The sequence below is a fragment of the Nycticebus coucang genome, chromosome 4 (assembly GCF_027406575.1).
Source record: "Nycticebus coucang isolate mNycCou1 chromosome 4, mNycCou1.pri, whole genome shotgun sequence".
Taxonomy (NCBI): Eukaryota; Metazoa; Chordata; class Mammalia; order Primates; family Lorisidae; genus Nycticebus; species Nycticebus coucang.
Window position 1 is genome coordinate 78526273 of NC_069783.1, and position 12954 is coordinate 78539226.

Below are 12954 nucleotides of genomic sequence, written 5' to 3' on the forward strand. Positions count from 1 at the left end.
CTACAGTTAGACCTATGTCCTTCAGAGTGGCGCCCACACAGCTATAGTTTGGATAAAGTGTCCTAAGACTTTTCTTATGCATAAAAACAGCACTTTGCTTAGCTGAGAGCCTTGAACTCATGAATGGCCAGTGAAGGTGTGAGAGTAAGACATTGATTTGACTCACCAGAGTCAATGGCTTTCCCCAGCTGTTTGTTTACCTGTCTACGATCCATCCACCTATCCATTCATCCATCTTCATCTTTCATCTACCTTCCTACTTGTAGGATGTGCCTGTAATCCAGACTTTTTTTCCATTCCCTCCATTTCTGTGGGATCTTGGACAGATTCTAAACAATGATCCTGTATGAACATTTTTGACAGACTGCTCAGATCCTACCAGATTCAAACTCTGAATATGACTAAGTTTACCTGTTCACAAATAGACCCCATCATTTATATTTCTTTTCAAAAGCATTTCATTGAATTGTAAGAACAAATTCAAACTGACATCTGGATTCTTCAGAGAAAACCAAAATAAATATTCCAAATTGGTCTGATTAACAACTAATAGAAAGCTTGTTTTATATATATTAGAAAACAAATCCAGGATTTATCTCCCTCTGAGATAATTATTTTACTCTTCTCTGGAACCAGTTTTTATGTCCTAAGAAAAGATTTACATCTCAAATTCACAGCAGGAACAAATTAACTGCCAAGAACTTTTCTCTCATTGACACTGTTGATAGCCAAGTTAAGATGATTATAAATCTCTTAGAATGTAAGACATCACTGATTGGTTGTTTCGAAGATTTGAGGTATGGGAGTCTTATTAAACTATGAAAATGTTTTAAATATGCCATTTCATGCCATAAAATGTGATTTGAATTGAGCAACTAAAAATCCTCCCAATATATAACTTGAGTATTATTATAGCCTGGATAGAGATCAGAAATGACTAATACTGAGGAGTTACATATCATTTTATAGTTTCGTAATTAGGAAGAACAAAAGATACAGAATTTCCAAAGAAGATGGGGATGGCAACTTCATTTTATGTGACATCTAGATTGACACCCTACCACCTTTATCCTAAATAATGTCCCTTGCTTGCTACAAATCTTCCCTTACTAAAATGTGTTAGCCAGTTTGGTAAAATGAATGTATCATTTCAGTGGGATGAAAGGTTGGATGATATTCATTATCACTGATTTTGATACTCTATTCTCTGCCTTCACTCAGTGAAACTTGATTAGAACGGTGTATTAGTCACCTTTGTGATGGTGTCAAGCTTGGACAAAGGTGCATTTCTATAGTTCAGATCAGAGTGAATCTACGGCTATTTCCATCCACTTCAGCCATTGGTGTTACTGAATTGTCAAACAAGGAGCTCTCTCTAGATGGTCCTTTGGTTTCGCTGAAACTACAAGAGCCCATCTGAATTCTGCCCACACCGTCCCTGTGTTTCTCATTACTGGCTCAATACTGCCTCCTTTCTTCTTTTCCTGATGCCTCTCTGAACCACCTGCACTAGTCAGGTGCCTCTTTACCAGACTCCCTTCAGGTTCAAGAACCTCAATTTTGCAAAAATGTTCTCTGTCTTGTGCTTTATCCACCCAGGACTGTCTTCTTGCCTATTTCTACTTGTGGAACTGTTTCTACAAAGCTTTTGCTTAATTAACAATGACTTGTGGATTACTTCACCCAGCATCTTAATTTTAGTTTTCAGTCCACTCTTAAAGAGTTACCAATTGTGGAAATTTTCACACCATAATCAACTTAAAATCATTTAGAGGGGAGAAAACTTTAGTACTTTTCAAATATTTGAATTATTGATAAAGGAATTTCGGTGAAATTTGCAATTCTGGGTCACTGCCACTCTGGAATTTTGGTAAGACGGTTTTCGTGGATTTGGAAGTTTAGCAATTATGAGGATGGCAGGATTGCTGCCATTTGTCCCTCCTTCCATAGAAGTTTATGTCTTTAGTGTCTCTGAAACTTCTAATTACTTGCGTCTAGGGGATAAATATTTCCTCTTTCCATTGGATGGCGAGGTATAAACTCAGGTTAAAATTACAACCCCTGAAGTCCCAGATTTAGAGATGTCAAAATTGGTGAAAGATTCAAGGAGTCCTGAGTTTTCAGCAGCCCAGGAGTTTGTCCAAAGTTTGTTTGTGAACCATTTCCTCCTCTGAAGATTTCTAGAATTTGTTGTAAAATTCCCTATTTTTTCTTAAATATATTTCCCTTAGTGTTTTTACTTAAATTAGATGTCTACATTCCTTATCAAAATCATAATCCAATAAAATACAATAAACATAAAAGTTTCATGTGTTCTAAGGGTTCAGAAATTACTGTGTTTTATATACAAAATATTCTATAAATCTTGAGCAAATATTTAATCTGACTATAATGATTATTAGGGGTACTTTTCTCCTCTTATTTCATTTAAATGTTAAATATTAATATTTAGGGGCTTTTTTTCTAAGTTACCATTTCTGATATGTTTAATAATATTTAAATGCTATCCACTTATACGTATGTTGTTTTTTATCATGTTAGGTGGAGGAGGCCCTAGAAGCTGTCAAAAATGCTACAAATGAACAAGACCTTGCAAACCGCTTTAAAGAGTTTGGAAAAGAGATGGTGAAACTTAACTATGTAGCAGCAAGAAGACAACAGGTGGGAAAGATTTGGGAACTACTCTGAGAGAACATTGATAAGTTGAAAGAACCTTGTAGCTTTGTAGGCCTGAACAATGGATCAACTGCATCTGCTTGCTATCAAATGCCCTGAGAACCTGTGATCACAGAGACATTTTTTGCCGGGGCAAGTTGTGACACCTTGGTGGGCTCTGGGGTACCCTCTGGCCCCTGCCTAAACAAGGCCACAGACCAGCTGCTTCGCTAATAGGGACCACCTGCTAGTCCTACCACACTCTAACATTCTGTTCATGGTAGGAACAGCTCCCCGGTCTAATCAAAATAATTAAACTGTGGGGTGGTGCTGTGGCCACTCTCTGGATGTTACACTTTGCCTTCACTTTTTATTTCTTAGCCCTGTGGACACCGCCACACCTGTGCACAGCCTGCATGAGCAGCACGTGCAGTGAAACTTTCATGAAAGGAGGGACAAAAACATGATCAAATGAGAGGAAAGGCCTAGAGAGAGCTGGCAAGCACAGGGGAGAGGGGGAGGAAAGAGCACAGAATACTGTGAGTCTCTCTGGTGAAGGTGTGTGACCTGGGTCTCCTCTGCCTCCCCTCTGTCTAGCCAGCTCAGATTTAGCCAGCTCTATTGCTCATTAGGTACCAACAGAATTTTGTTCCTTAACAATACGGTCGTCTTTCTCCCTGGAAAATATCTCTCCAAATGTGGAAGGGTCCGCTAAAATCCTCTCACTTATCCCCTTGACCATGCCCAGAATTCTTCAAACTTTTCGTCAATTCCCAGCAACCAAAAGGAAAGTTCCTTTCTACAGACATTGGCGTGTTCGTTCTGTGCCAGGGTTATGTGATGCTAAGATTACAGACTTGACTGAGGTCTAGTTCTTTCTGTGACAGGCACATAAACATGAGATTAGTTTATGTGATTATATAAATATATTTTTTAATCATCAAAGTCCTTGGTTCTGAAAGAGTCTTTTATAGTAACCCAAATTGTAATATGGATAGGAACAAATTTACTCTAAAGAAAAAGAGACAGACTCTCCAGGAGGCTGATGGTGCAAGGCCCAGAGCCAAAAGCCTAAAGAGCCTGGATTTCTGGTTTCTAAGGGCAGGAGAAGAGAGAGAAAGAATTTGCCCTGCATTTGCCTTTTTGTCTTATACAGGCCCCTGGCCTGTCCACATTCAGAACAGAGATTTTCCCTTCAGTCCACTGACTCCCAGGCCAGCCTCCTCTGAAAACACCCTCCAGAATACATCCAGAGGGAATGCTTCACCAGCTATCTGAGCATGCCTCAGTCTAGGTATACAGACACCTAAAATTAACTGGCACAGATACATTGATTTTGAGATACGTTAGATAATCCACATAGAAATGTCAAGTAGAAGAGAGGCATTGCCTAGAGATGGAAACACAGGTCACCAGTATGTAGCTGAAATTAAAAGCCATGAAAATATACGAGATTTTCATGTGAAAATATTCATAAATATTTATTTCATTAATACCTTGTTTTTAATTCTCAATTCATATTTTCTTTGAGAAAAATTTTAAAAATAGTAGAACAGAAATAAAGAAAAGGAAAAGCATATAACACCCTACCACCCACAAAAAATAAGGTGCTGAAATTTTGGTATATTGTCTTTAATCTTCACATTTTAATATGTTTATAATCATACCATGCATACAAGTGTGTATGTTATGTACTGTATTTTCATTTATCTTATAAAGATTATCCATGTTTTTACTTTTTTAAAAGTAATTTTAGTAACCACATAAATGGTAGTTCCATCAAATGGTAGTTTACATAAACAGATCTTCATACTTGAACGTTTGGATTGTTTCCAGTTCTTTTCTTATGGTTAAAGAATGTTTCTTCAGACATATTTATGAGGAGAATTTCCCACTCCTATTTTTCACTTCCATATTTAGCCTAGAAACCCAGGAATGGACTTTCTGACCAGCTATTCTGGAGGTTATCCTAGCATGACTACTTAGGAGAAACCTCCCCCCGGGCCCAGTCGTTGCCTTGCATAGACTGTAGTACATTCACGTTTGTCACCGATGTTTTCATCTCTAGGGCTCAAATTAAACAATTGCAATTTATAAATTGTGCTGGCTGGCATAAATCTTTGAATGCTTAGGCAAAGGAGAATAGATGGTTAGTTGTTTATTATCTGGTCAGTTTATCTTGACAGTCCGAGAAAGCAAATATGCTTGTCTCAGAATTACTCTGAACAACAAAAGAGAAGATGTGAGTCCCTGTGTCCAGGTCATCCATGTATGATGCACCCAGTGAGCAGATAGGAAGAGAACCTAGTGGGTCGATTATGTATCCTTTATGATGTTTTAAAGCTGGAAGAATCTTCTCCAGGGATTATGTAGAAATCAGCTAGCAGTCCTGCATGGCTCTCAGCGAGCAGCACTGCCTTTAACACTTCCAAATATGGTGCCAACATTTTCTCAGCAATATTCTTTTAAGCAGAAAATAAAGAGACTCCCTGGTGATATTATTTGATATCCAAAATGAGGAAAATAAATTATTAGCCTATTATTTAACCATTCTCTAAACTCAATGGTGAGCCACCATTCGGGGTAGTTAACAAAAAAATCCTATTCTGAAAATTATAAAGAAGTGGCATTGATATGCTGAGCAGAAGTCGGAAGTTCGGTTTCCCATGTTAGTAATTATAATTGAATACAGCAGCAAATGGCCTCAGAAGGCTGAATTTCAGGTTTTCCATCTGTTGATAACTAACAATTTGATCCATGCAATCCACCTACTTACTCGATGATCTGGGTTTTGCATTTTTTCCCAGCAATACTTATTGAATGTCTCTTGTGGGCTGTCCATTGTGCTAATGACTAAAGAGCCACTGAACAAGATAGACACCAATCCTTGCTGTCATTGAACACACAGTATAGGAAGGAAATATATGCTTGAATATGCCAGTGTAGCAAAGCATGAGTGGAGTCTGACAGGAAGGGATGAAAGGAGACATAACGCATAGAGAGTTGGGTGGAGGACCAGCCGCATATGTGGAGCCCTGTTAGATCAAAAGGTAGGGTGGAGAAGGAAGGCTCATATATTTTCCATAGGAAGAACAACATATGTAAAGTCCTGGCAGTGAGAGACAGCACAAGGGAGAGTAGATGGTTTCTAGAATTCAGTGTGTTTCTAAGAGCCTGTAACTCTTAATTCTATAGCAAACGCTCCCCTGAGAACTCCATGTGTGTGACGGATTCTCTATATGTGTTCTGCACATAGGAGCTGAAGGACCCTCACTGTAGGGATGAGATGGCAGCTGCCCGAGGGGCTCTGAAGAAAAACGCCACAATGCTGTACACAGCCTCCCAAGCATTCCTCCGCCATCCCGATGTTGCTGCCACAAGAGCCAACCGAGATTATGTGTTCAAGCAAGTCCAGGAGGCCATTGCCGGCATCTCCAATGCTGCTCAAGCTACCTCGCCCACTGACGAAGCCAAAGGACACACGGGCATCGGTGAGCTGGCCGCAGCTCTAAATGAATTTGATGTAAGTATTTGGGTGCTGTGTACAGAGGGGTGTGTGCGGGCACTGAAAAATATGTATTGGAGGGCGGCGCCTGTGGCTCAAGGAGTAGGGCGCCGGTCCCATATGCCGGAGGTGGTGGGTTCAAACCCAGCCCCGGCCAAAACACACACACACACACACACAAAAAAAAAAAAAAAAAAAAAAAAACAAACCAAAAATATGTATTGGAGAAAGGCCACCAAAATAGTATACAATGATTTTTCTCTTTTGAAGGCTTTTGGCATAGTGTACATTTTATTAGGAATCTAAAATGCTGGCAGAGCCAATAATCACTTGTCTATAAAGAAACAAACAACTGTATGTAGAATATTGGATACCTACCAGGTAGATAGGACAGCCCATAGGCTCTTTCAGGGGCAGTTCATCGTTTGCGTGATCATCTTTATTACTAAAGGGACGGATGTTATCTGCAGCCTAAGTGTAACTTGCTTATAAGTTGTGCCCAGGGGAAGAACTGCCTTCAATTTCTTTATTTTAAATCAGTGACAAACTCCATTACACTGTGATCACACATAGCAACCTGGTCTTAACTAGGAACAGTCCTGCTTAACAGGGGAGCGCCAGTGTTAGTTCCATGAAAGACCCACATTCTGCAGTGGTTTCTGGAGGGGTGGCCTGCTGAGGGACGCAGCTGGAGATCATTCACTGTGCCTCGGCCACATTCAGGGCATCAAATCAAGAAGGCTTCCTGTCGTCCACAGCGCAGCAGCATGATTAACTTCATTTCCCCTGGGTCAGCACAGAGGTCCACCTATGAGAAGGTGGAATTCATTTAGCCTGTGATCAGTGAGAGCCTACAAAGGCTTATAAATGTATTTATAAATGAAGCAGGTGCTTTCTAGAGTTTTATTTTCCTGCAGCGGAGATGAGGGAAGTAGAATGTACCGAACAATGTTACAGATATTCTTAGGAGACAAATAGGTACTTAATGGCCATGGAGAGAGATGTGAGCTCACTTTTGATATGTTGAGACAAATTTTTGGCTTTTGGATATGTTGAGACAAATTTTTGGCAAGAAGGGCCTGGCTGCTTTGGGGAGAAAAAAATCAGGAGTGAAGAATCTTCAAGGCATGGAGAGGGGTGATGTAATTGAGGAACAATGATAATACTTTATCTTCAGACAGTTCTTTTCATTTTTCACAAGAGTCTCTCCTCTTTTCCTTGTTTTTACAGTCAGATGAAATATATATATATTGAACTTAGACCATATATTCTATCCTAAGGGTTTTTTGTAAATATTAAATATGATAGTAAATTTAAAGCATTTACCATGGAAATTGGAACTTAATAATATGTGATCATATTCAGAAGATTTCAGCAAACAACTGAAAAACCATGAAAAATAACAAGAGGCTTCAAAATAGTGTTTATTTTATATAAAATAATACACAAAGCCACTAGATTTCTATAATTCAAAATGGAATAATGGAAAAGGTATACTATTCTCAAACAATAAAAATTATTTTTATCTTTATATTATTATTTAATTTAATTTTCTTATGAATGCCAGAAATAAGTCTGATACAGATTGTGAAGCACCTAAGAAAGACAATTCTATTACTTTACTGAGGGGAAAGTTTCATGCTTTGGTAAATTATTTTGTGATCCTAAGCAGAAGAACTATTGACCCTATCCATTTTTATAATGTTTCAAGGCAATCTTAATGAAAATTCTAAGTGTTTTGTTTTGCAACTGGACAGTGATGATCAAGGATTTTTTCCTGGCATAAGGAATGGGTGACCCCATATTTTAAGGAAAAGAAAATGAGTAGATCCTGCACTCAGATATTAAAACATTATTCTGCTGTGTTAATTAGAAAATTGTGCATTAGAACACAAAGTGACTCATCCAACAGTAAAGAATTATTAACAATCTAAAATACAAAATTATTTTATAGAATAGTACTTATTAAAATTGGTTAATAATGGATGGCCTAGTTAGTCAGGTTCTAACACAAGTGCATTATTACATTAGTAATTTAATTCATCACTGAGAGCAAACAATCAAATCGAAGTGAGGAGATGAAGTATCAAACACAGAGAATCCCAGGAAGAACAGTCCAGCGCCTTCAGGTGCTGCCACCTTCTGTTCAAGAATGTGACAACCGTAGCTCCCTATTTTCTCCCTGTTTATGGATCATTTTCATTATAAGGAACTTTTACCTGCAGTGAATTTAACAACTGAAGCATCACTGTACAAAGGCTTTGTATCATAAAATAAAACTTGAGGGTGTGTGGGAAAAATCTCTTAGCTAAGTATGTCAGCCCGTTGAACATTCAGTAGTTTTCTTGGACTGCTGTGGTATCTTCTTGTGTTGGAAGGTTAACGGGAATAAAAATATCACAAGTGTTTTTTTATATGGTATATTGGAAACAGTAGTTGCAAAAAAATTATTTTATTTACTTATTTTTTATGACACAGAGTCTCACTCTGTTGCCCCAGATTAGAATGCCCTGGCATCCTAGTACACAGCAATCTCAAACTCTTGGGCTCAAGCAATCCTCCTGCCTTACCCTCCAGAACTAGGACTACAGGTGCCTGCCATGATGACTGGCTAGTTTTTCTACTTTTAGTAGAGATTACATCTTGCTGATCTCAAACTCTTGAGCTCATGGGATCCACACGCGTTGGCCTCTCAGAATACTAGGATTATAGGCATGAGCCACCACACTAGCCTATAAATTTTTTTTTAAATAGAAAACATGGTATATTAACTATTTTACTAATTCTATTGTATGAATTTTGCATATAATATGCACAAATTTTATTACATATTACTAATTATAATCCTAAGTATATTATAAAATATTAATGAAGTAATTATATATTATAATAGCTAAGAATATTAGCCAAATAACATATGATTATTAAATATCTATAGGTTCACAAGCTATGTAAATTACATAAAGCATTATCCAATATTTAAAGTTTTTTTTTTTTTCAGAGAGAAACAAAATCAGCATGTGGAGCTATCTGAATTGCAATTCAGAAATAGCCATTTCACTTGGTATGGTTCCCTAAAATTTTCACTTAGTAAACGCAGTTTAATTTCAGTACAATCAGTCCTAGGTCAGGAACAAAGTTAGATTCTGTGGGTTTGTTCTTTTAAGTTGAATTTGTAGGTAAGTTGGAATAGGTACATTTATCTATTAAGGCCTGTAACAGTCTTTGTTCATCAGTGTGAGTCATACATCATTCAGACGTTTGTAACTCGTGGACTACCTGTACTTTCTCAAAAGCAGTAATGCTAGGGAAATAGTATTGAATTTACAAACTATAAGGTAGTTAACTCATTGTAGATTTTCCATCATTTCTGACATCAACAAACCAAATAGTACTTAATGAAATTTGAAATTCTGTCCTTAAAAATAATATACCATTTGTCCTTATTTTATGACTGAATTATAAATTTCTGTTCTATGGTTGTATGACAAATACTTTTCTTTTTCAGGCATGCTAACTTGAAATTGATTTAGAATTCACAGGCATCTGGCTTGAGTCCTAAATACTGTTCTCAGATATTAAATAGATAATATATTAGGTGAAATATTCACATTTATACTTCCTGTGGTTTACTCTTCTGGCAACATACTTTACTGATATTTTTGCTCAATAGATTTCCAATGTAATGATGATTGAAATAGGTTAAATGTTTTTGAGATGCTGTAGTAAAAGGAAGTATAAAACATAAAATATATTTTCCTACTTCAGCATAGCTAGCATGCCTTAAAATCGGATTTGAAGTACATTTCATATTAACAGGCATGAGTGTGCCAAACCCAATTTTATAGGATTCTGGATGCAGAAGTGACTTTAAATTTTATAGATCATTAGAAAAAGATAAAAATTAGTTTTTTTACATTTACGTTCTAAAATTAAAGGATTGACTTGTATCCGGGAAGTTATGCTTGTGGCTCAATGTATGGTGACCTATTTCCTGACACTGTTGTCCTGGCTACATGAATAGTTGATGGTAGTAACATATGAATCAAGGGAATGAGAAGAAAAGCCCTGTATTTTAACAACTTGAAATTGTCAAGAGATTCTCCAATGATAAAATTGGAGATTGCTAATGATTGCTAATCAGTGGAAAAATCAGCCTCTGTCTAAAATGTGGCAGCTTGAGATGGTCAATTTTTTTCTAGTGAAACTATCTACCGAGGAAGACTGGAAAGATTTAAGAAAAATGTATTGACCCTCAGAAGTAAATTATAATATAATGTCAATTTTGACTGCCAAAAGCTTTCAAGAGTGGGAGAGAGGACTATAAAATCCATTCCTCCAGAATTCCCTTTATTTTATTAAAGAAAGGAAAGTGTGCTGTATCTTGTTTGGGGGAATCTCTTTTGTAGATGAAGATACTTAGGAAGAATTTGAATTGACACTATTCATGATCCTTTCTTTATAGACTATAGCTATAAAAATTGAAACTGACAGCACTCATGAAGCTGCCTTTATAATCTATAGAACTAGTCAACTTTTAAAAACACCATTTTCTTTTAAGTCAGACAGTAAAAGTTTATCTTGAATCCCTCTAACTTTTAGCTTTGTACTTACGACTTTGCTTATAATATATTATAATATATATATCTCACCTGCCCTGGGAACTTGTTCGATAAGTAATGTCTCTTATTCTTGCACATTCAGTTTTTCCACCTCTACCTGATCCATATCCTCACCTCACAGAAAAAAATGTGTTTCTATTCTACAATCTAAAAAGAAGTTAAAATAAAGTGTTAGGCTAACATGTTTACCAAAGTCTCATATTTTTACTCTGTTTTTTTCCTGATAGCCCACGAGCTTTGATTCTAACTTCTATTACTATCCTTCCTTGTGGAACTCTGCTGAGGGTCTCCAGGGACCCCTCCATCCCTTCTGAAATCTCTGTGCTTTTATATTCCAGTTTTCAAATATTTCAACTTAGGGAGGGAGAACTTTATTGTATTGCCACTGATGTCACTACTCATGTTACTTGTGAGATTTATATATCTGCAGTTGAGAAATAAGGCAATCTGTTCTCAGCCACATAGGGTTGAAATGTCAGCCTGACACACAAGCTCTACATAAGCTGCTCTTCCTATTTCTACCAATTTTTCATACCCACCTCCACCTCCTTAGATTTTCTTCCTTTTTTTTTTTTTGTAGGGCTGGGTTTGAACCCACCACCTCCAGTATATGGAGTCGGCACCCTACTCCTTTGAGCCACAGGCACCACCCGTTCCTTTTTTTCTTCTTCTCTTTAAATATGCTTTTTCCTCCTCTCTGTTCTTGATCAAATTGTAATTCCCTCACCGACCTAGTGTACAGTAGACAGAAATACTGTGATACAAGCAGTGATGAGACGTCTGCGTCACAGACCAATGGGGCTGAAAGAATCCATGGGAGGCAAGAATGGGGAATGCAGGCTAAACACGATGGTGGAGGATTGTCCCAGGGAAGCAGCACCATGTTCCAGTGGACACTGCCCAAAAGTTATCTCCATTGCGGGCCTCTCTGTGTGCACACGGGTATTCAAGGAGCTACAGAACACAGAGTGAAGTTAGTGGCAGGAGTTCAAATGGCAACAGTCATTTCACAGTAGGGCCCAGCCCACAGAGGGGACATGGAGAAGAGGCTGCTGGATCCCTTAGAATAGTCACCACCCCAGAACAAGATATGGAGATCCAAGATTGGTATACATTTTCAGTGGAGAAATGGAATGCAATACAGGCAGGTTAGGTCAGAGGCCCAAATATATGACCTCAGAGATTTATGCTAACGGTGTCTAAAGAAGTTAGTGTTTCCCTGCTGTCTCCCCATTCCATTTTATGTTTTTTGAATAGTACAATAATTATTTCTTCTTACCATTAATAGAATCAGGTAGATGCTCCTGTAGAAGCTGGTGTTCTAGCTGGCTCAGGGATTCATAAAAAGCTTCATGGACTAATGGTCTATGCAACATTAGGGAAGGCTAAATGCCTCTTTATAAAAGCAAATTTTCACTAAGCAAAGAGGCTTAGTCCTTTCTCGGTGCTAAAGCTTCCTTTTGGTGTGGCACCTAACATAGTTATTATCAGGGAGTTTTCCCCAATTCTCATACCTGGGACGTTCTATGAAGTCATGTGACTACAGATACCTGGAAACCCTCCATGTTAGGTTATAAGAATTGTAAAATTTCATATATGCTACATCACATTAGAATGAGGGTGGGAGTAGAGAGAACAGGTTCCTATCAAAATGCTGTAAATGTACCAGTGAGGAAAATGGAAGATGTAGCTAAAGAATTCTAAAGCAGTTAGCAAAATAGAAACAAATGCCTAAAAATAAAGGTCAATAGGCAAATCCAGAACTATTTGCCATTTCCTTTGGCAAAGCAATCTGAGGTTCCTAGCTCTGGCACTAAAAATTTGGAACAGGCAAAGTTAGAAATGTTCTTCCTGAGTTTATACCAATTATTTTTGAATTGTTAAGAAGTGTTGTTATTACTATATATAGTTTTAAAATACTTCTATGAATACTCTTTAATGATTATCTCCGATAAAAATCTGTGAAATGGTTCCCACTGAATGGTCATTAGAAGGAGCCCAATAGTAGGAAGAGTCCAGGACTTGGATTTGAGTATCTGGCTACTAAATTCTGCAAATAACCATATGCAACCATGGGTTACTGAGATGACATTCCGTGGCTTTGGATTTTATATCTGTTAGCAGTGGTTTTCAAACTTCCTAATGCTGTGACCCTTTAACACATTTCCTCAT

General features: G+C 37.6%; 1 protein-coding gene across 3 annotated transcripts in view; it reads left to right on the forward strand.

The window, feature by feature from the left end:
- CTNNA2 (catenin alpha 2) overlaps nt 1–12954 on the forward strand; it is a 1130561-nt gene that overhangs the window by 356128 nt on the left and 761479 nt on the right. For all 3 annotated transcript variants that reach the window (XM_053588738.1, XM_053588740.1, XM_053588739.1), the window contains exons 5-6: nt 2542–2661; nt 5912–6178. In XM_053588738.1, the coding sequence (XP_053444713.1) occupies nt 2542–2661; nt 5912–6178 (387 nt within the window). The remainder of the gene's footprint in view (nt 1–2541; nt 2662–5911; nt 6179–12954) is intronic.